This window comes from Brachyistius frenatus, unplaced genomic scaffold (genome assembly GCF_029030835.1).
Source record: "Brachyistius frenatus isolate BFR_SWC_R1_liver_20210118 unplaced genomic scaffold, ASM2903083v1 Contig_58, whole genome shotgun sequence".
NCBI classification, from domain to species: domain Eukaryota; kingdom Metazoa; phylum Chordata; class Actinopteri; family Embiotocidae; genus Brachyistius; species Brachyistius frenatus.
In genome coordinates this window covers 468796-493176 of record NW_027210657.1, presented here as the reverse complement: position 1 = coordinate 493176, position 24381 = coordinate 468796, and the positions used below count along the sequence as shown (strand labels likewise).

General features: G+C 43.0%; 2 protein-coding genes across 5 annotated transcripts in view; both read left to right on the top strand.

Moving 5' to 3' along the window:
- Positions 1 to 24381, top strand: part of myo9aa (myosin IXAa) — a 229071-nt gene that overhangs the window by 15549 nt on the left and 189141 nt on the right. The window lies entirely within an intron of this gene.
- znf609b (zinc finger protein 609b) overlaps positions 1 to 24381 on the top strand; it is a 76595-nt gene that overhangs the window by 10129 nt on the left and 42085 nt on the right. For all 4 annotated transcript variants that reach the window (XM_069705622.1, XM_069705623.1, XM_069705621.1 and 1 more), the window contains exon 2: positions 13186 to 14075. In XM_069705622.1, the coding sequence (XP_069561723.1) occupies positions 13314 to 14075 (762 nt within the window). In that variant the 5' untranslated portion in view covers positions 13186 to 13313. The remainder of the gene's footprint in view (positions 1 to 13185; positions 14076 to 24381) is intronic.

The window sequence follows — 24381 nt, the reverse complement described above, 5'->3', positions numbered from 1 at the left end:
TTTATAATGAGCTAAGGTTTCAGTTGCACGATAGAGCTGCTATAAATTGATGAGTATTTGATACCGCACTGTCAGAAACTCTTCTGATCAGCTTGTGACTTGGGTCCAAGTTACCAAGCTCACTCCTGATACTTGTCAGGTTTTGAACGTGACCGTTGTTGCTCTCGGGAGCAGATCACTGCTGCATTGATTGCAATAGAGAAAAAAAAAAAAAAAAACAGCCATCATGCCACAGTGACAAAGCCATTTGAAGCCTGGCTTGTTGACTCGGCCTCTGTTATGCAGCTGCTAGAAGAGAGGCGGGCAGTCATTTGAGGTTAATGGTTGTCCGTGCCCTTTCTCTAGTTAGACATTCACATGGCAACACCACAACTGTCCACAGTACAAACAGTAGTGCAGTGTGTTAGTCACCCGGCACTGGTCTGCTTGGTTAAACTTCTGACTCTCCCACGGAGCAGTTACGTTCGCGTTTTCTTTCCGACAGACATCTGCAGATCAGTCATAATGCGATAGGTTAATAGAATAAATTCCACGTAGCTCGAACTCGTTTACCAGTTTGAAATGTCCAGAGAGAGAAGATGGCATTGACTCATTGGTGCCTGTGTGCAGAAGGGTATTTCAGCTCTCGGTAAGAATTTGTTGGAATCCTGCCTGGCAAGCTGCCTGTGCAGGAATGCATGTAATAAACAGTTCACAAAAGACTGTAGGAAAAAAAAAAATAGTGTCTTTATCTTACTCTGTTACACACACACACACACACACACACACACACACACACACACACACACACACACACACACACACACACACACACACACACACACACACACACACACACACAGCGCGCACACGCACAGCAGGGCAGAGCAGAGTTAGTCAAGAGACTGTCTGCTCTTTAGCCTGAGGCTTTGTCCTTTCACAACTCTTCCTTCTCCCTCATTTGTCAGTCAGTATTTTAGCTTGTAAAACCGGCTTATTCTACCCAGCACATGTATTTAACTCCCTTTTCCGCGTACCTTCCGGATGGAGCAGCGCAATTTTTTTTTTTTATATATAATAGAGATAAATTGGAAAAATATGCCAAATTATAACAGTTCAGTTGGTACAAACCCATTTTAGCAGCGTCTGTCAGGATTACGTCTACGCCATACCGGAATTTATCTGCTGCTTTTTTTTTTCCTTTCCGTGAGTAAAGTTTTCATTTCTTTTGAGATTTGCTTTCTTGCCAGCTTCCTTCCTCTCTTGCTTTACCATCTTTCAAACCGTGCTCCCGCCCGTCGTTTGAACCAGAAAGCGAATCCCTGATTTACGTGTCACGGGGGAGTGGAGGGGGGCGCAAAGGTGAGGATCGTCATTCGTGAAAACCAAAACAAATATGAATCGCGAACAAACGCGTCGTCGCAAACAGCCAGCAATTTGCAGCATGAACTGCCTTATGAATGTGCCTAGTGTTCTGCCATTCATGTGTAAATTGTTTGGAGGGGGCGTTTAGCATAAAGCCTCCAAGTACTGCACTGCACTTCCAACACTCCACTGGCACGTCGTCGCAGTGTGTCATGTGTATTAAAGTTCATTTTCTCCCCGTCCCGACCCGTCCCGACCCGACCCGACCCGACCCGCTTTTAAGGTGTCGTGCAGAAATGGAAGCTTTAGCTGCAAACTAGCATTCAAGTGCCCTTTTGATTATGTCAAAAAAAAAAAACATGCCGCATATAAAAGTGCTGTCGGCAGCTGCAGCTTCTGTCCTGTAGACTTTCTGTTGATCTAAAGAATTGAAAAAGTAAAACGTGTAAAGTTCGCGGTGTCCTCGTATAAGTTAATGGTCTTTGTTTGAAGCCTGACTTCCGTCGCGCTAACAGGAGGCAGCCAGGCGCGACGGTCACGCTGATAATTCTCTAATGAGGAAGAGGTTGAGCCTGTCGAGTCTACCGACCACCGTCGAGACCCCCCCCCCCTTCCCCCCCGCTGAGTCCCTGCACTGATTAAATCAAACATCCTTGTAAACTGATTTAAAGTCTGGGTTGTTTATTTTGAACGGCTCAGTGGCTCGAGTTTGAGACCATCCCAGGAAATGGCCAATGAGGTGCTGAAGAGGAAATGCCCATTAAACAGAAATCATCATATCTCATCGTGTCAGAGTGAATGAGCACATGTAAAATGTGGAGAGAGAGAGAGGAGGGAGGACTGAGTGTCTGTGTGCTTACCAGGAAATATATGATCACGTTATGTGGACTGGACCCACTGATAATTAGTATTCAAGTGCTTGACGCTGTTGGGGATTTTTAAACTTGTACCTGTTGACAAATCACTGTAATATATCCGCAGCAGTGTTTTTCAACATAATTCACTCATTTCCGAATTCCTCGAGTTAATTCTGACCAATAAGCTTCCCGAGACTAAAGCTTTTATTTTCAAATCCCTGATGAACAAAAGATGCAACAGCATCCGCACACTAACCTGCCATTCACCAGAGAGACTCGCCTCTCCTCCAGCTGCAAATGAGCTCATTTACAACATTTATATGAAAAGAAAAGAAAAGAAAAAGCCTTGATCAGTTCCAATCCTGTGAATTGTCTTAGATTTCAATGAAAATTCTGTTCAACAAATTAATTGCTGAATCACATGGGGACACCTGGTATTAGGATGCATCTCAAGTGACCACTTGTGCTTTAGATCTCAATTAAATACGCAAATAAAAACCGGGAACATCGTATCCGTTTGCAAAAAAAAAAAAAAAAAAAAAACTGCTGGAAATTAAAAGGAGAAATCAAAAACAATTGGATTTTTCTTGTTGCTTCAGAATATGATGCGATCGGGGCCGCGAACCTTCACAAGCAGAAAAGCCCGTTAGATCATTTCCGAACGCGGTCCGGGCGATCGGATCTCGAGGCGTCTTCTCTGCGTGTCTCCGGTGTTTGGCGTGTGGTCAGAGCAGTTGAAGCCAGGTGTGAACAGGGCCAGACGAACAGTAACCTTTATATTCACGGTGATTGCTTTGCAATGACAGGAAGTTGCTGCCATCTGATGTTTTAACTGTCACTTTTTTTTTGTTTTAGATGTGTTTAACGCTTGAACCGTTGTTGCAGCACGTTGCTCTTGTGAGGTCTTTTGTGAGAAAGTGTCAGAATTTTGCAAGTTTTTTTTCCCCCCTTATTGTGCCAACCTCTGGTTGTCATCTACAAACGCTAGTTTGGCAACAAAGTGAGACGGATAGTCAAGATCAGACGCTTAAGTTCAGCTCGGCAGGTTCTCCTCATACCAACGCCGAATATCTGGCGGTTGATGTAGTTATCAACACAAAGCACTTCGAGAGCTCCCTTATCTCCGCTGGTACTTTTCCTCCCTTTGAATAATTTAGTTTCATGGTTAATGGGGAGGTTCCCTGGCTTTGTTTTCCAGTGTTACAGTCGACTTTCGAACCATTTCATCCACGAGTACTCTGAGCTTTTTGGATCATGTTATGTCCAAATCAATAGAATCCAAACAGATTTTAACGTTGACATTTGCAGCACGTCCTGTGGATTTCACTGGCTTCGGTTGGTCTTGTTCTGCGGGGGGTGGGGGGGGGGATCACGCCGTCCTACAGGACACACTGAATATTTGATAGAGTGTTTTACTCTGTCCTCATTAATGTTGCTAAGGTAATGTACTGCTTGATATCTTTGTCTCGGTCTTGCTGAGCTGTTAGCACTTGCCAACAGTCTTGTCTGCAACCAAATTACTTTGATCTCCGTAAGACTCCCAGAGCTGTGAACAGAAATGTCACGCTCATTACTAATTTATCTTAAACCCTTGATAGTAAGCCGGCCGTTCTGTGGCAGTATAGGTACATCGCCATCAACTATAACTCTCACATTAGCACAGAGGTCATCATTCGACCCCTTCTGTTCTCGGTATCAAAAGAATTTAGATGCTAAATATATTATTTTGCGTGTACTTCAAGCACTTCAGCAGGTGTCAAAACCTTCTACAGTGAATAGAAATGAAAGTGTTTATTATGACTCTCAAAAACAAGGCAGTATGTCCTGTAATATTGTCTCTGCCCTTGTGTCTATGCAGTTCTCAGACAGCTCACAAGGCCTCATGCTGTTATTTGTCTGCTGATACTTTTAGCTACGATTAATAATTACACCATTATCCCTGCGAGCAGCGTACATTTTGACGTTGGTCCATTTAAGGTATGGCGTTGCAAAAACTATCGATTTTAGTCGAGGGAAGAAAAAAAAATTGATTTCAGTATGGATCTTGTCATTTACGTTTTATTTATCCTGCATGAGTTTTAACGCTACCTAGATAATGTGTTTTAATTAAAAGAGTAGGGGATCACTATCCAAGTGAGGAAGGAAAAAAAAAAAAAAAGCGCCATTGGTGCAACAAATTGGCTGCAGTTCTCTGCACCGTTGTCGTAAACTGTAACCTCAAGTGGAAGTGTGTTTCCTTCAGAATATTCAAATTACAAATAAGGCGATGAAGCGTCTGGTGTTGGTGTTTGTAAAGACGTCTCGCCTTGATGTCGGTATGCGAGAAATGAAAGACGACTAAAAGTAGTTGAACATTTCTCAGGAGCATAAATCTGCCGTATTAGTATTCCACTGCGCTCCACCATATATATATTTGCGTGTACTTCAAGCACTTCAGCAGGTGTCAAAACCTTCTACAGTGAATAGAAATGAAAGTGTTTATTATGACTCTCAAAAACAATATATATATGGGTGTAATAATGAAGTATTAATTAAAATCCATCACAGATATCAAACCGAAAGTCTCTCCACTGAGAGATTAAGCGTACACTCAGCGAGTCTACTTTACGGCCGACCACTAACAAATAAGTGCGCCACAGTAGATGCTGCCGCCGTTACTACAACTACGAGCATTGAGATGGAGTGGCTCAATTACACAATGAAGAGAGCAGAGATAATTAGAAGTGTTTTGAGAATCTTAGTGGCTGGCTTTTGTAATTCAGAAAATCATGGCAGAGTGGAATGGCTGCGCATGTTAATGGAGCCGCTCTTGTTTCTGCTCGAGTCCTCTTTGAACACAGGGGGAAAAAAAATCAAAAAAAATCAATCTGGCACCTTGTCAGTGTTTTAAGATCGGGGCTTCCTTTACTCTCCGGCCAGCGTGTGAGTGTTCATTTCATCCTCTGCCTCAGCTGTTGCCTCAGACGAGCCACAATTTGATTATTTATTTGTACTAGACTGGTCAACACTATTTAAGCTTGAGGATATTATGGAGGTTTCGGTGCCGCGTTACCTTGTTTTGTTTTAACCCTCTATATATTCGGGGAATACGACAAGAACTGTGTTGCAAGCGAGGTTATTTCTAGAGCTGGGCATCGATCAGAACGTTTGGATACCGGTACTGATACCTCCACTTGGGATGAAAAAAGGGAAATAAGGCGTTCTAATGTACGATTTACTTACTCGAGCTGAAACTGAGTGATTTTCTCGTCAAGGGCGGGCCCGCCCAAGTAGACGCCGAGTATTTTAAAAGCTGTGGTTCACTGACAAGACCCGTTTAAATGGAGTAAAAATGATCTTTTATTGGTACTTTTTTTTTTTTTTTTACTGTGGCAACTTCATTATCAGATGACAGGAAATGCACTTAATGAAACTTTGATTCATGTGAGGCAAATGTTTGTTTGCTTCTAATAGTTCAAGCCCGATATTTATCTTCTGTTTACAATTCACCCGGAGCTGCCTTCATCTGTCAACTACTTAAACCTGGGAAGAGAGTCTTTACTCTTTCTTTCAATCTAACATCAATATCAAAGGGGGCGGAAGCTGCAAAAGATGGTTTGCCTCACAACAAGTGATACCAGATAAATGTCTTGCCACTTTCATGTTGTTTTTTTCTTTTTCCTTTTTTAAATGTATTTTGTAGGACTTGGTTTTCATCTGAAAATAATATGGTTTAAGTCTACAACATAATCACCGTGGCCTCCACAAGCATGAGGCAAGTAGCCTTCAGCTGAATTTGTTGGCAGTTACCATTTGCACATTATTAGACGTGTCACTTTAAGATGTCATCTGGCTCCATCCCCCACATCCTCCTCGCATTAAAAAAAATATATATATATATCTGCAAAAAAACAGTACATTTGTATAATGATCAGAAATCTAGTTAGCAGTGCTACATAAATAATGACTCTTATTAAAAAAAAAAGAAAAAAAAAAGAAGTTGGTTCTGTTGCCGCTGTTGTAAAGACGTCACCACGTTAAGTGTTTTGAGATGACTTGTGTTGTAATTTGGCGATATATAAATTGAATTAAATTAGTGATTGGACTGCTAATGGATCTGATTTTACATAACAATTAAACAGAATGAAAACGGAAACTAGCAGACGAATTGAAGCCGCTGGCTTCAGATGTCTTCGGGTAGAGCGGGCGTACTTTGTAAAACGTGTTTATTTCTTATGCGCACGTCATCTAATGCAGCGCTACGTTTGAATGCCTCAGACAGTAGATTAGCTGTTAAAATGAAAACGCATTGGTATTTTTGCATGTTTGAATATGCAAGCGCTTTTGGCAAATGATTGTAAATAATTAATGGGTTCCGTCATCATGTTTAACACCCGCCGAGGACCTTGGTAATATGCATATGCAAGTTGCTGCGGTGGTAACGTGCGGAAAAGCGATGAGCACGGTTGAAATTGAGTTTTTATCTGTCGTGATTGAGGACTCTGAAGAAGGCCCCATAAAATGATTTTGAGATTGCACTCTAATGCTGCAGAATTTGAAAGTGAATCTCCCCCTTTAGTCCACAATGAGCCTTTTGTTTTCCTCACCAAAAACTGAGCTTTGCAAACTCGCTGCAGCGTTTCGTAAATCTGGGCGCCCCGGTCTTGGTTTTTGTAAACAGCCTAATCTGCCTGCTCAGACACAGTTCGGTGCTGAGAGAGAGTAATATCGAGAAGGAGGCAGTTTCCTGATGCCTCTAACCTTTTATGTGAACAATCATTTTAAAGGTCAGTGAAGTTGATTACATAAAAGCTGTTGTTTTTCCCTATTCAATAGTGAACAGTCTGCGAAGCAGGCGAGTTTCCAAACTGCGATCAAATCGAATAACTCGGTGGTTTTAATTGACTGACGTGTCCTTCTTATTGTGGACGCAGCACTCGTGTGACCGTCGTGCTCGATACTGTTCTGTTTCTCCACGTAGCCCTCTTTACTGAAAAAGCACCACTGTGAAGCAGTGTTGTGTAAGAGCTTCGTCTTTTGCTGCATCACGCCAAAGCCGAGACATTTAAGGCCGAAACGGCCAGAAAGCAATCTGCATATTTCACACTTCTCTAGTTACTGGTGGTTTGAGTCATTCTGCTGCCGGTCCCAAGAGATGCAGAAAGTGACTGTAGTCGCAAGATAAAAGACTTCTTAGTCATAATGTAATGTAATGTAACAATGAAGGCTTTTAAGGAATAGCAGGTGTTGAATAATACAAAAAAAAAAAACTGTTTTCATATATGAAACTCACCTTTGCTGGTGTGTTCCCATTGTTGACATGTTTACTGATAAATATGCTGGCTGACCCTCAGACTCCTGATTCCCATCACCTGAATTGGCTGGGTGCATTTCTATTTCGGTAATCAGCTCAAGCACACAATCCAATTACATGGAGGTTACTCTGGATGGGGGACTTGCCTTTAAATGACCTGCAGAGAAAAAGATGCTCCGTGCTAGACTTTGAAGAGACAATTAAGAATTGTTTTTGTCTGCTTAGGTTACTGCCACAGTTGCTTTTCAATCTGCTAACAACTCCAACTCTGAACATTGTGTCTAAGTGGTTCGTATTCGGAGGACCAATCAGATGGACTCACCACTAACCTATTAGTGTTTCAGTTTGGTTAGTACATACAGATCTTGTTCCTTTCCACCTTTATTGTCAACCAGCTGATTATAGGCAGTTATACGGGGCATTTGTCTTCTTCATGTTGTCAAGGTTTCTTTTTTTTTTTTAGGTTTCAGGTCTTTACTTTTAGTGTTCGTACAGATTAGAAAAACAAAAATCAAGTCACGTTATTACAGGCAGGTCCATCTTGATCTGGGTGTGGGTAGAGGAGCGAAACTACCAATTTGAATCAAAGAATAATCCACTGGCTTTCGTTTAATAATCAGAAATGCAGTCTATAAAAAAAAAAAAAAGAAAAGAAACACAATTTACAGAGCGCAGTATAAATAAGCTGAAAATTGCTTATTTTGCCTGCCCAAAGCCAACAAATTCTCCATTAAAAACAATATAAACGTGACAGACAACAAACAAACCGTCACCTTGCTTTGGCCATTTGGTTTATTGTTTTTGTTGTGTGTGTGTGGTGGGGTGTTGGGGGAGAGGGAAGGGGAGGGGAGAGGAGGGGGTTCAGCCAGCCAGCCTGCCTGCCTCACTGTTCAAGCAGTAAGAGCTTGCTTCACGCCCTGGGTCACAGCGACGCGGGGCGTTTTTTTTTGTGGAGATTTTTGGAGGTGTTACAATCTCCTCTGTGAGCTTACGGCGAAGCAGAATGTTCCTGCATCTCCGCAGGACAATTTAAAGGAACTTTGGAGAAGCGTCGTTCAGTTCTTCTTCATAAGATTTGGGGCACCGAGAGCAGAGATGAGGCAATAATCATTATGACTGATATTATATACCTCAATAACAAATAGACCCATTACAGCATAGTGTAAGCTTTCATGATGGTAATTATACCAGGAAGCACAACAAACGAGAGCCCGGGCCCAGTGGCAACGCTTGTTCCAATTTGGGTCCGAAATGAACTTATTTACCCAAGAATGTTTCTGTCCTTGAAATTAGCTCAGTAATTATTGTGCTCTGGTAGCGTGCACTAAGGCAGTTCTGGCATTAAATTACCATGTTGACATATGGCTGATTTGAGGGCATAGCTCATCTGTGCCTCAGCTGAGGAGTGCAATTCAAACGATAATTACCTGCTCTCCATTCTGATTAGGAAAACTACGTTATCCATCTAAAAGTGCAGTCGTATTTTGTTTTTATCTGTCGGTGAACAGCAGTAGTCACATTTCGTGTTTCCCGTTGTGTCTTGTTATTTTCCACCTCCTCTGGACCGAGACCTCCCCGTCGCCGTCAGGAAAAACGAGCGCTGCTTTGTGGTTTGAGCCCGAATGAAGTCGGCGTCAGAACCTCGTTTATAGACGCACCTCGGTCTCGGATTTCTGTTTCACGCACAGGTGGTGCGCACGGCGCTACGAGCAGTCACGTGCAGAAAACGACATCGCGGCCTGATCTGATTTAGTTGTGCTGAATCCACCATAAATCGCTTGCCCGTCTTTTTTTTTTTCCCCCCTCCTGCGCTTTCAAGGCTGAATCACCCTCACACGGCCTCTGATAGATAGCTGAATGAAACTGGATCTGTGAGAAAAAAAAAAAAAAAAAAAAAAAAAAGGGTCAAGCACTCTGGGAGTTGCACAGCCTGCATGCCTTTCGCTCAATGGGGCACTCGCTGGGACATTTCCTCGGTAGAGCTTTTTCAAAAGAGACTCGCACTGCAGTTCCAGCTCAGGGCAGTACAGTGGGTCAACTGCCGATAGAGTTACAACCTCTCTTTTGTGGAGGTGTTGGACAAATTAGACCTCACAACTGTTTACCCAGTCGTACGGAGACAGCTGCATCTCCCCGCCCTCCAAAACCTGCCACCGACTGTTGTTCCTTTGGGGAGCCATCTGTGAGGAATAAGCAGGCGCGGTGATCAAATGATTGTTCAACAGTTTTACCTCTGTCACTGCTGGGGGTGATAAGAATGGCCCCTTAACTGAATGAGCTCAGTGCATTATGGGATACAGCTGCAATTTTGGACAGCTGTTCTAATGAGAGCTAAGTAATGGTAGATGATAAAATGAGTATTTTTCCTCTCCGTCAGCAGGAACAATCCAGTTTTGAAGTCGAACGCCTCGCTTCTGTATTAAAGCAGTTAGATGCAGTTCTCGTGTTTTATACCTCTTGACTTTATTTCCTGTGGAACATAAAACTGGGCTTAGTAACAGAGTCTGGTGTGAGTGTAAGTGTGACTGAGTGCGCGCGTCATAACTAGAAAAACCGACAAAGAATATTTCTTTGAGCTCCTCCGTCGCAGAGAGGAAAAATGTAATTGTACTACCAACAGCAATGAAGCAGAAAATATGCATATATCTCTATACAATCTCTTTGGGTGCTTTCATATTAGAGATGCTTCTGTATTTAACTTGATAAGCCCATCAGGATAAGTCATATTTACACATGGCCTCTTTTTTTTTACAAGACTAAAAAAGAAAGGTTTTTTTTTCAAATGTATAAAGTTGAATATTTTAACATCTTATAGGAGGCGGAGACAAAAATCTAAAAGACTGCGCGTTTCTAATGATCTTAAGTCTTAAGTTGATTTATTTAATTCATTCTCTTTACTTGAAGAGAAGTGTGCTGGATATTGTTATTTTTTGAAATACTGAATTAAATATCAGAGCAATTTAGTTTCCCCAAAAAGTAGCAGTAAAATTTGAGTTTGCTTTTGCTGCAACCGTGTGGTAAATTGCTTGTGGATGCTTATTAGAGATTCAGTTTGAATTTAACCAGCGCTGAAACAGAATCTATTGCTGCAATAGTTAATTATGATACAGAAATATTTATACTTTAATCAGCAACCATCTGAAAGTCTTGCAGATATCCACAAGAAAAGTGTCATTACCCAAGTTGCTAATTTAAAATAAAGACTTTACATTGATCTTTTTTTTCTTCTTTTTTTTTAAAGGATCTCTGGACTCTCCACTGTGTGCTACAAAGAGAGTCACCAGAGTTCATGCATGTTCAGCACGGCGTTGATCTTCTCAGCCTTACCGCCACTCCAGAGTCTTTTGTGCTCGGCCTTATTTATCCTTCACGTTCTTTATTGCGAGGAGAGATGAGAACTGCGTACGTGTTGTTTATTTTCCTACGTGAGCTCTCGGGCAGCGCCGACACCGATATGTTTTCATTTAAAAAAAATAAAATAATAATCTTTGTCCACGCAGACGTTTTTAGTAAGTAATCTCTGCCCATACTAACACGCCTGAAAAGGCCCATCGCATGATCGCTCGCGCACACGAGCACGCCACCAAAAAAAAAAAACGGGCGACGTACCGTATCGGGCGACCCGACGGATTCTGGTTCGGTCGATTAGGTGCGGGCGTGAAAGGTGGAGGTTGGGTGGCGGAAGCGTGTCGGAGCCGGTCACAGAATTTGATGGGTCACCAAATACGGCGCAACACCGGTGCTCCACGTGGGGGGCTGGTAACGCTGCTGAACGAGGGGATTCGATAAATTACTTGAACAATAGCTTTCCTCCGGTGCGTGGAGGCAGTGGTAGCATGACAAGATGCAGAATTTAACTGCACAACAGCCTTTACAGATAAACGGCAGGAATTGCGACGGCTGTAATTTGTCGTCCCAAGTTGAGTTTTAACCACGAGCAGTCGAGGTTGTTGCCGTTGGTTTTCTTCCGGGAAGGGCGACGTGACGAATCGGGGAAGGACGTGTCGTGGCTGATGAGAACCGACGAGGAGTCGAACGTGGGTGTCGGCGTCATCGTTTTCTAAAGTCTCAGTTTACTATCCGTAATGCAGTTTTCAAACCAAAACGGAGTCAGGCGTGTTTTTAGCCGTCTCTATTTTAAGAAGAGAAGGCGTAATGTGTTCTGAAACAAAGAGATTCTGTCTGGATGTAGCCTCGGGGGACTGCAAGTGCAAGATTTAAAAAAGATGGATGCTTTCTGGTACTAGTCCGTCCTCTCTAGTTTATGACCTCTCTAGTTTTTTTTTAATTTTTTTATTATTATTATTTTTTTTTTTTATCGCTTCTGTCTGGTTATATTCAGCCAATCGTCTCAGACTCCCGCAAGTTTCTTATTGAGGAAATAAAACGTCCATAAAGTGCAATGATGCCTTTTTTTCTAGAACACACATGAGCAGCAGATATTTTGTCCAGCGGATCGGCTGATGTTTAATAACTACCGCCGGTACTTAAATCTATGGCGTAGAGTAAAAGGAAACGGTTATATGAACATACGTGTCGGGAATGTTTATTTTTACAGGGAGCTATTTAACATTATCACTGATAATATACGGTGCACAGTAAATTAAATTCTGCTCTCTTATTTTCATCATTAAAATCGATAAACATGTTTCCTCACACGAGATGCTTGTTATTCCAAATAGATAATTGGCAAATGTCGAAGGATGAGTTGTAATGGTACTAATGCAGCAGCACACAGTATTTAAATAGCATGTGTTGTTCACAAGGAGACCTTGATGTACAATAACAATGTTGCCGACCATCATTTCAACGTAAATGTTGAGAGAGCTCCTTTCACAGCCGCTCGCCCACGACATCGAGTTCTCGTTTTTTCTGTTGGAAATGAACCACTGTTGTATTATTATGCAGAACTATTTATAAATATTCAGAATAAAGTAAAAAAAAAAAAAAAAGGATCTTGAGTCTTGTAAAGCAATGCTAATGTTACGTTTTAAAGACCTGGGTTAACAATTTTTTTTTCTTTTTTCTCTTCTCTATCCATGTTGATCTGCACTTTGTCCAAAATCAGATACAGCTGCGATCTGCAGGAGAATGTGGTTTTTTTTTTTTTTTATGTGCGAAAGGATATAAACTTGATGACCTTTGGGCTATATTGTGTAAGCAAATACGACCAACCGGTGTTCTCCCGAGACGTACACTGGTTCATTCATGTTTCTAAGCCCCTCTGTTAATGCAAGATTACCATTGTGCTCTGGAGTTGAAAAGGCACAGCTCCATAAACCATGCGGGGGTGTGTGAGGCCAGCTACTCCTTATTTATCAGCAGTGACACTATCAGCAGTGCCTCGTGAAAAGAGAGCCAGTCATTCAGAACAGTGGGGCCACCTTAGCTGTCAAAGCAGGATTTAGACTACATTTCCCAGGGTTGCCATGACGACTGTGGGAAGTGATTATGAAGAGAGGGTTTTCGGAGCAGTGCTGTCACACCAGTGGGTATTACCATAGTGGTTTGCACAGTGATCACCAGAGAATTACTGGCTCATGATCAAATGATTTTTTTTTTGTGTGTCTTTTTTCTTCTTCTGTGGTGTGTCCAATCTAACGCTGTGTTCTGTGATTGCAGCGATGCAGTGCTGTTAATTCTGTTTCTGAATTATTAGATTAATGTACCTCTTTTCTTATTTCTTTCTAGGGCAAAATGTGGTTAAATGGGACAGGAACGAGTAGACCGTGAGGATTCTCTAACCCTTGCCCCTGAGTCCCAACCGTCTAAGAGGGTGTCGGACCTCACTGAGGCAATCCTGGGCCGTTGGCACTAAAATGTCCCTAAGTGGTGGCACTGCAGGCGGGAAAGGTGTGGACTCTAATGCGGTGGACACTTACGACAGCGGGGATGAGTGGGATATCGGTGTTGGAAATCTGATTATTGACCTTGACGCTGACTTAGAGAAGGACAAGCTTGAGATGTCTGGCACCAAGGACGGCATGGCGGCACCACCTAGTGCAGTGGCAGCACTGCCTGACAACATCCGGTTTGTTAGTCCAGTGTCTGGCTCTCAAGGAAAGGAAAGTAAATCCAAATACAAGCGCAGTAAGAACTCTAAAGACAATAGTAGCAAAGCTTCAGCTGGAGACGGGGGTAAAAAAGAAACTACAGGACGGACTCAAGGGGAGCCGACGGGCACGGCAGCGATTGCGGCAGCTGCTGCTGGCAACAATTCCACCTCTGGGAAGAACATGGAAAAAGGGGGCAAAGCCTCCAGAGGTGTTCTCGGTGGTAAAAAAGACAAAGAAGGGGCTAGTGGGAAAAGTAAGAAGGACAAAACAGATGGCGCCCCAGTCGTGGCAATAGGTGTCGCGGAGAAGGATGTTGTGTCTCAAGCCCAAGTTGCTTTGGGGAATAGTCGTAACGCGTCCTTCGAGAACACACAATCACCAGACATGGCTGATGCCAATCAAATGGGGAATATTGCACTTGAATCTGTTGGGATAGTACCAGCACTGACCACAAAAACTGAACCGGAGGAGGTGGAAAATGGTAATAGTGAATGCAAGACGCTAAAGAAGGTCAAAAATGAAAAGGTACGTCTTTTACTTTTACTCTCTTTTTGATGTTGCATGAATGTGTTCGGTGTCGTGCTGCGTGTTACCGGTTCACCGACGGGGCTCCAATTATATTTGTCTTCGTCAAAGGAAAGGATTAATTCATGGTTTAATTGGGAACATACAACGCTGTTGACAATCGGTAGTTTTGGTAGCTTGAAATACATTTTACATCACGTACTTTTGTAATTATTCTCTCGCAACAAACCCACGTACAGATACGGTTCTGTACGCTGACTTAAACTGCTAAATAATCTGGTGTTCGTTCAATTTATATCTTGTTTTCAACCAGCACGCTTTAGGAAATGTGTGGAAGCAACAGAAATACTCTCCTCAGTTACAGCTTTCTTCGTCAGAAAGCTGTGAAAAGGGTCCTTGCGACAGTGCTGGCTTTCATCGATTGAATTTTCAGGGTATGAATTATGACAATAGGACCGAGCACTGTCGGCTTTTTTTTTTTTAAAATTGTGCCCGTGACTCGGAGATGGACTGCATTCCCTGAAGTAGTCGAACATGTGATGCATAAAAAAAAGAAAAGAAAAAAAAGACCTAGTGCTTTTCTCTTTTATTATCATACGATGAATAAGGGCCCCCCTGACGAATACAACGCTGAGACCGGCTACAGGAAATGGCCCACACAGTGCTGATGTTCTCTTCCCTTCTTGACAGCAGAGGCTTGATTCATTTTTAAAAGCATCCATAATTGCTTTGGTATTCAAACGTTTCTTTTGCCATGTTTAAAATGAATACCAACCGGCGTCGGTCGCAATTAACCACGAGGGTGGTATGCGCGTCGCGTGAGGCGGTGAAGTACTAACAGCAGACTAGACTATAATAGACACTGTCAGCCGTATACATAACATTACACCGGTGAAGTTAAGTAAATGTCAAATCGTGTTCCATTTTCGTTTTTTATTTATTTATTACATTTTTTTTTTTTTTTTTTTTACTTCACACAATTTCAGTGCCGACGTTGTCGCACAAGAACAATATAGCCATCCGTGTAGCCGTACCCCCCCCCCCCACACACACACACACACACACTTATCTTGTTCACTCATAGAGTTGATCTATCACTGTGTCTATTGTATGCCTCATAGCAGCCTTTTCATGCTCTCGCAGTATAAAAGACAGCAGAGCAGGGAGGTGCTGAGGACTGTTTTTGTCTGTCATCGTGTTCCATTCTTAATCCCACAAGCCCCGGCAATGCCTGGTGGAGCCGTGTGTGTGTGTGGGGGAGGGAGCTGGTGCAAAGCACGCCTTCGTCGTTTTTCCTGCTGCTCCGAAAGTGGCACGGGGGGGATGGGCTGCGAGGAAGCCTGTTTGATTCCTTAAATCCGGGAGAACTAGCGCACGAACACGAGCTGGAGAGCCTCCTCGGGCTGACTGCTGTGAAAGGACATTTCGGGAAAGTCTTTGTAATCATTATGTATTTAGACCAGAAAAGGCTTTTGGGTTTTTTTGGGTTTTTTTTTAAAGGAGAACCACATGAATTGGTTGACAGCGGTGAATAAAGGAAGAAGGTCACGACTGCTTTCAAATGGTTGGTGAAATGTATCCTTGAAAACACGATGGGGGCGGGGGGGGGGGGGTTGCGATTGCATTGCAGCGTATATCAATTAGTGGCTTGAAGAGCAGTTTTGAGGTTGGCAACACCAATTAATGGAAGTGTAAAAAAACAAACACATCAAAAGGGCTTTAACCTTTAAAAAGCAACGGCCCACTGTGTGTATGTGTGTGCATGTACATATATATATATATATATATATATATATATATGTGTTTATATGATAACTCAGAGAAATGTGTTGGCTGTTTTACATCCATTTCTTTCGTAATGGTGGTTTAAAGGAAAATCCATTTTCTGAAGCCGAGTATTTCACAACCTGCAGTTCCATCTGCGGCCACTGTGTAAAAACGGCAGCTTAGTTCTCCCTCGGTAGGCTCACGAGACCCTTTTTAAACAGGTTGCCTGGTATGAGTGACCAGCATTGTAAGCCGACACTTGCTAAAATTCACATTAGTTATAATGACCTAGCCTATACGCTGTACACTGTTGCGTCGCATACAACACAACTAATGCCGTGCCCGACCCGCCCACCCACATTTGCATTTTGAGAAGGTGGTGTTGTCTCAAGCCGAACACTTAAGCATTGCACACTTCCCTTAAATGACGGCAGCATTTGAATGCCTCGCCCGCCAGCATATCTGCCGGCTTTTACTTCCGCTCATTTTTTACTTGATGAGAACACTTGTTTAACGCGCATAACCAACACACTGATGGTTCCTATCTATTAGCGGTTTTGCAGCAGTTAGTGAAAAAGAAAACACTTTTATGTAAACGTGTGCTATTTGCATTCGTTCAAATAGGTGCGCCGCAACAGTTGCGGCATCGTCAGCCGTCCGCAGTTTGAAAACAGGCTGCTGGTTCATTCCTTCCCACCGAGTGCGCCAGCTGGGTACTCGCGGCGCGACGTCGTGTTCCTGTACTTCAGTTTGGATGCACTTTTGCACTCAGAATAGCAAGCGTAACTACGTAGGCACAAGACTTCAGCCAGTGTCCCGCAGCGATGTGAATGCCACTCCTTCATCACTCAGTAGCCAAAGTGACGTGCTGTCACTGACGACAGTTTAGATTATTTTGTATTCTGTCGAAACTCGTACCGAATCTGATGGCGGGAGGGGTGGGGTGACTGCTCCACTCCTCCCGTCAGTGCTTCATGGGAGTAGCGGGGAGGATCGCCCTTACGATGCGAATATGACGTTACACGTAGGCGTTGGTCCTTCATTATTTATTTATTTTTTTTACCTCCCCCCGAGAACAAATTATATCAGGTAATGTGCGATATTTGTGTAACTATACTTAACTTTTTTTTTTTTTTTTTTTTTTTTTTGTGGTATATTGTGTATATTATTCAAAAAGAAAATTAGGATAATACGACGAAGCATTATCTAAGAGAATAGTTACTCCTGGGAATTAAATTTGGAAATGTGTCTCATTACATGTTGCCTGTTAATTTGAAAGAAGCAGTGTTGCGTAATCCAGGCATTTAATCACCGTGTGTCACTAGCGATCTCATTCTCCACGGTGGAGGTGTAATAGCGTGACAACGTTGTCCGCGTCCCAAGTTAAAGCTCCCCAAAGCATTCGCTCTCGGATGCTGAATAAATCATCTCTACTTTCTCGGTACAAGCGCTAACCACCTTCAAGTGTGTCTCACTCTCTCCCACCTCTCATTATACAAATCTAGAGGAGTGAGGCATTCGTCAGCTTCCGCGATGTGCCACTGGCCTTGATAAATGGAGCAGCTCTCATGGAAAATTACATTGGCAATGTTACTTTGAAAAAGAGGTGGTGGTGGTGGTGGTGGTGGTGGTGGGGTGGTGGGGGGGAGAGAGTGAGAGAAAGGAAAGGCTGCACTTGAATGAAAGAGCACACAGCCACAGCTCTGCATTGCTGCTGATGTCCAGCCCGGGGAGCACAGGGATCTCATGAGAGCTGGCTTGAGTTCTTTCTGTGCCTGACTGACTGGTTGCTATTGTGTTACAGCTCATTCCTTTTAAGTAGTGCCAGGGATTTTTTTTTTTTTTTTTTTTTTAAAGGCTGCCGAACAGAAGAGAGACTGTGACTTATTTTAAGACGGGGTGCAAATTGCAACTACAAGCTCACTGCAGAGGGAGGCTGTTTCGTTTACTTCGCTCACGTCCTGATAAAGATAATTCTGTGGACATCAGCAAGGGTTTGTGCTTTCTTAGCGGAATAATTAAAACAGCAGAAAAAGAAGTCCTCTCCTTTGTGAGAAAAAAATAAATAAAAGACGCTTGTGCTCGTATGTGTGATTGTTCAAACACTTTGAATTATCTTTACATCTTTGCGTCTTGAGAATGTGTATCTGACCTAAATTCTGTGACTCCCTGAAACCAAAAATACACCATTCACACTCACTTCACTGTGTCGCTGGTCGACAGAAATGAGATGAGAAAGGACTTGAACCTTTTGTCTTCGGCTCTCTTTTGTTCCGTTTATGTGCACAACGGACTGCAACGCTCTGAATGCCCTCCAGGAGCTGTAAACACTTTTGATTTGCGGTGTTGTTGGACGACAAATCTCACGAAGCGGTTCCGTTGGCGCAGAACTCGACTATTACGAGCATCGGGGAAGCCGTTCGATCCGTTTCATTGTTGGGCTTTGCACTGCAGTTAACCGCGGTACCATAATAGAATATACAAATTTTTTTTTTCAGTGCCGTTTAGCACTGAAGGCGAGTGTAGACAATATTGAATAAAAAAAATCAACAAATTTACTGGAGACGGGTCGTGATTTTTTTTTAGTATTTTTTTTGCTCGAAATGCCCGATCCTAGAAATGTACGTTCAATGCCAAGATTACCGAAGGAGCCCATCGGTCTTTAAATACAGACCACTTGAAATCACAAACACATCGATACGAACCGCGTTTGACGGGACGTAATGTAGCAGTGAATCGCCTGCTGCTCCGCTTCGCTGCCGCTGGGATTTCTGCGTCGTTGCCGCTGTTCGTTTGAGGCGTTTCCTCCCTCAGGGAGTCCCTCACTACTACAGGGAGGGGGAAAAAAAAAAAAAAAATTGACACTAATTGTTTTCCACATCTGCCATTAGCTCCTGCCTTCAAAATAAAAGGAGATGCTTTGATCTCGTAGGGAAAGAAAAGCACGAGGCTACACGGTTAAAAAGAGAACGATCCAGGAAGTCGGCGACGAGACGCCGTGACTATCGAGGCCTTTTTTTTTTTTTTTTTTTTTTTTTTTGTTCATTGAGCGGCTGTTAGAATGAAGATGTGGAAATATGTAACCAACGGTATCAAGATCGGTCGTCTCTTTTCTATTTTCATTAAGTGCGGACATCCCGTGCGGTGAGGAAACTCCTTTTTTGCAGCAGCAGCAGCAGACTACGACGACGCATACCGCGCATACCACACATCTTCAGGCTTTACTGCGTCCGCTCCCTCGCTGACATGCCGGTGCAAATCAAAACAGCTTGTAGAATGAGTGTAAATCAAAATGGCTTGTTCAGTCACATGATGTGGGGGAGGTGCGGGAGGGAGGAGGGGGGGGGGGGAATGAACTACAGCAAAACACTGATCTTCTCAAATGCTCCCAATTTAGAGGCCGTTTCGTACAATGATGAAGGGGCTTATGTCGAGGGATGGGGACACTTTGGGTTCAAAGGGTTTGCCGGGAATACAACATTTTAATCTTAAAATGGTCCGCGAATATACAACGGCGAAAAAGTCGAATATCTTACCGCGCTCGCCAAACATGCTTGTTATGCAGAAGGATTACAGCTTTTCAGACAAACACAATTTAGCAGTAGTTAATGGAAGAAATGATGCTAAAATGAGAAAACATGTTAAATATTTCCATCTCGAGCTGTCGCAGGACTTTTACACAGCCTCCAAAATGAGTTGGTTGTCTCTTGTTATTTGGTCCAAACCCAAAACGCTGCCAAATCGAAGCAGTTCCAGTGTCACAAGCGTCCCAACACGTCGTCGCTGTATCTTCTTTCATTGAAAACGAAACGGTTTAAACATCTTCTCCCCCCCCCTCCACTCTTTCAGATGACATCCAGGATCTTACGTTTTGTACATTATGATTTTGATTGACAGGAGCCCAAAAAAATGTACCTATCATTTCAATTTGCGTGGAACGTGTTTTCATTTAAACGTCGCATCACAACTTGAATTGGCTTATTTCCATCACTAATAAGCATCTGTGGCGACGGAGGGCACGGTCCAGTCTTTCTGCATCTGTGTTTCACTCAGTTGAAATATCACAGTTCAGGTTCACGTTGCTGTGTACAATACTAATTACCAGAGAATTGTTTCCACATAAGCCTCCATTATACGAGACTCCTCCGTCCACACCGCACCGCGGATTCCCATATTGCATGAGAAGAAGAATGCAGCGGTCCACAGAGTTCCCGGTCTCGTTGCACAGGAAATCCTCGTCCACAGGCGCTGCTGCTGCTGCTTTTTTTTGGGGGGAAATATTTAATACTGGAAGCTGGTATTTCCAGTCATAAACACTGGCTGTGGTCACCTTGACCTTAGTGGATGTTTAGTTTGATTTGTGTTCCGTCTGCTTCCTTGAGGCTTTTGGGATCTGTTGTCGCTTTCGATATTGAGTATAAAGTTAGCTCGCTTTTACCGCAAGTGCGAGCGTGAATAATGAAATCTTTGAGCCGGTTGTTGTTGGAATGAGTCGTTGTGCGAGTCGCTCCTTGCCGTTTATGGATCCGATTTTGTAACAAGAACCTCGATGGCAGTTTTTCATCGACCACTTGATGCGTTTTCGGATTTCTTTTCCAAAGTGCTCACTAAAAAGCACTTCCTCTCTCGGTTATGTTATCACATGCGATTTCATTCTCATATTGACCCGAGGACATGTATTTCATTCATACAATAATTACCCTGCAACAAATGCTTTGTATCAGGGAGTCTTGATCAAACTGTGAATTGTGTTCATAAATCATTTCTGACATTTTTCCCAAAGCGAATCAAGGGGCGTATAAACTTTCAGAAGACTTGCTGGGAGTGTAAGTGCCATAATTTTGCTCCTTTTTTTTTTTTTTTTTTTTTTTCTTATCATGTGGAGGTTTGGTTTCTTTTAACATCAATATCATTCAGGAACCTTGGTTTAATCTTTTGTTTTAAAGAAAAACTGCCCCCCCACCTATGTCACTCAGTCGTACCTTAAAAAACATCATGAAGAATTCATGTGAAGGTTTGCTTTCTGGGAGACAAAACATATTTGGCTACTTTTGCAGAAAGCAATCACAGATCTGTCAAACAAAGCTTTGTCTTTGCCTCCCTGTCTTTCTCCCTCCTCAGCTTTCCAGGAGGTGTGTTGTGCTGTGTCTGGATCAGCTTGCTATGAGGGAGGCATGGCGGGAGGGGAGGGGGAGAGGGAGGAGGGGAGGGGAGGGCGCTAAGGCTTGTACAACTAATTCAGCTCATGAAAGACTTATGCAGAGAGAGCAGCTGTCTTCCATTGTCAGCCTGCAAATTTCCAGCTTGCCTCATTTTGCCACTCGACCAAGCCGGAGAGCCGGGGAGGTGGAGAGCGGGAGAGAAAAGCAACCAAAATAAGAAAATAAGAGGCAAAACAACAACAACAACAACAAAAAACAAGCACGGAACAAGGGAGGCAAATATCTACACTTTCAACTCGATGTAGGCCGGGTTCTGTTTTCTCTATTTAGGACTGTGGTGGGTGTGCAGTTGGACCGCTGTCTAATAATAAACCATCAACCTATTCAGACCCAGTGTGCAGTATGCAGACAGATAAAAAAAAAAAAAAAAAAAAAAAAGGGCTGTGCTGTGGCGAGAGGGCACATGAGGGGTAAGAGGAGGAGGAGGAGGACCAGGGGGGTGGGTAAAGAACTGCCTGAGATTAGGAGAGGAGGGAGGGAAGGGTTGAACAGTGTTATGAATGGATAGAGTCTTTAACACCCCCCCCCCACACTACCTCTCCCCCAACACTGAATAGTTTGTCACAGGCTGCTGTGGCTGTATGTGGAATGAGAGGAGCTGGCTGAGAGCTCTTGGATTCCTGAATCCTTGAGGCATGTGGTCTGATTAGCAGAACAAAACCCACACAGTGGGGAGGAGCAGACGTGGCTCCCCCCCCCCCACACCCCTACCCTCCCACACAACCCCCCCCCCCCCCTTCAACTGGAATTTTCTCCCAGGGAGGAAAAGTGGTGGCTCAAAGTTTGTACTGACTTGCTACGGTTGTAAAAAAAAAAGTTTGCTGACTGTGTTTGGGAATTTCTCACTAGTTCCTGAAGGGCTTTGTTTCTGCACAGTCTCTATTGTTTCTGCCATGTGAGAGGAATTTGCTGCACTTAATTCTTCTCTCATGGTAGTTCGACCATTAAATGTGGACATTTTGTGGTGCAGGTTGGAATAATTATCAATGCTGAAGCGGCTTTGACCGAGACCAAAAATATATATATATATATATGTTCTTAGTCTAAGAGCTTATTGCCGCTTGTGGAAGGTTTTCAGTTAAACAAAGACAAAGTTAACAGGGAGGCAGTGTTTGAGCAAGAGTGATTATTCAGAGGATTACTTGCCTCTTGCCCTTCTTTCCTAAAGCTTGTTTGCTAGTTCGTTAAATGGAACGAGTTAAGAGAATCAATCACATTTCTGCTGTTAAATTCTTAACCATACCTTGTTTCTGTTTCTCTGAAGTGTACTTTGTTTTTCCCCATAAGAGAGACTCACCACTTTGCTTTGGTCTTTCTTTGTCCTGCATCAGGAGGTTTAGTCAATACTGTTTTTTGTTGTTGTTGTTGTTGTTTTTTTTTCTAATGGAATCCAATGAAACTGGAGGTCATGTCGCCGGTCTGATGGGAGAAGGTCGGCGTTTTGCGGTTCCCGAACTTGACGTCCTCCGAATTAGTCCACCGGCCTCTGAGTTTGATTTATTTTATTTTTTTTGTAAAAACATCACGCAGCTTCTATCTTTGGTAAATGAAACGATAAGTGTGTACGCGCGATGAAAAAAGAAAAACACGTGTTCCCGATTTATTTGACCATTTTCTCTTATTCCCCTTTTATGGCCTCTCATGCCCAGCTTTTTTGGGGATTCTAGCTTTAAAAGTAAAATGTTTTCTGACAGAACGCCTACCAGGTTGCTCGCTCAAGCTGACTGCCTGCTGCTGCTGAGTATCTCGTCCAGACAGGATGATATACTCCAACCAGAGAGTAATGTCATTTTTTCCATACCAAAAGAAAGAAGAGACACTTTGAATTCATTTCAACGGAGCGTGTCGAAGCTTGCAGTGCAGACTCGTCAGATTCTTAACACAGTTATGCACACCAACTCCCACTGTGTGATTATCTATAATTGCCCTAAAAATACCACTCGACTGGTTGTATAGCCTTTTGGGAAAACAAGTATACACATTAGTGTATGGCATGTTTTGACTGTTTCAGTTTTGGGTTTCATTGGAGTGTCTCCTCTTAGATCATTCTGAATAACGAAAAGAGAGAATAGAAGATTTGGACAACAACAACAAAAAAAAACACATGTATTTGATCTGGTAAGTGAATAAAGCACGAGTGACCCTGCGGCTTTACAAACCTTGTTATTGTCTGTCTTCATTAAAAAAATAAAATAAGCAGAAGTTGTTTATTACTTTGGAAGAAGACGTGTGCAGTAGTCAGTTTAGCTTCCAGGTGCTTCAGATATTTTTGTTATCACGGTCTTCTTAGTGTCAACTCTTGTTACACGCAACTCGGCATGTCGTTTTGCGCTCGGTTAAACCCTCGCCGAGGTAGACAACTGAGCAAACACTCATAATGGCTAATCCATTTTCTTATCTGTCAGATGGTGTTGTTTGCCCGTGTCAGTGTGTCGTTTTCTGTCTGAAGAGCTTCTCTGGGTTTTTATCCCCCTCGTTACATCTCGCAGGACGTCGTCAAAAAGGGCCGTCCGCCACCGAAATAGAGCAGCGAGTCGACATTTCGGCACGAGAAATCGGAGAAGCAAGTCCGATCATGTCCGTGCGTTCCTCTGCGCTGCGTCTTGCCCGAGAGCCAAACTGAGAGGTCAGCCTCGAGAGCAAAGCTTTCATGCAAAGCTTTCCTCTAATCCAGTGACTGTCGTGTCCGTTTGGAGCATAATTGAATATCGTCTGTTTAAATTTAAATAGCTGCTTCCGTTTGTATTAAAACAGAATTTAACAATATGGAGCGCCTCTCATTTCTTTTTATGAGAAGTGTGCGTTAGAGGTTTGGTGGAGTCTGCTGCATGAGCGCGCATGCATGCATGCTTCCAAGCTCGGAAGTACAGAGCTGAGATGAAAGGATTTTCTTTCCCATTCTAATCCACACAGACAGCCAGGCCCTTGTGATTATTCCCGCCCCTTCTCTCCACTCATCTCTTTGAATACTGGGTCTTTCTAATTCACCCTAAAAAGGGTTTCAAAAGGGGATTATACTGCTGATAGAAATTAAAAAGAGAACACGTCCGTCCTTTGGGGCCAATGTCAAACATTTATGAGTTGACGGATTGCTTGCACTGTGCACAATGTAGGACTGAGTTTGGAACAGTTGTAACTGGTTTATGTTATTGTAGTGGTTTTTAAATACTTAACTGCTGATATCACGTTTTTTTTTTAATTACATCTGGAGAGTTTATAAATGTTTTCTAGGTGTTATTAAAATATATTCCTTTTTTTTTTTTTGGTAGCAGCACCAGAGCATATGTCTGCATAGACTCCTCTTTTAGAAATAAACA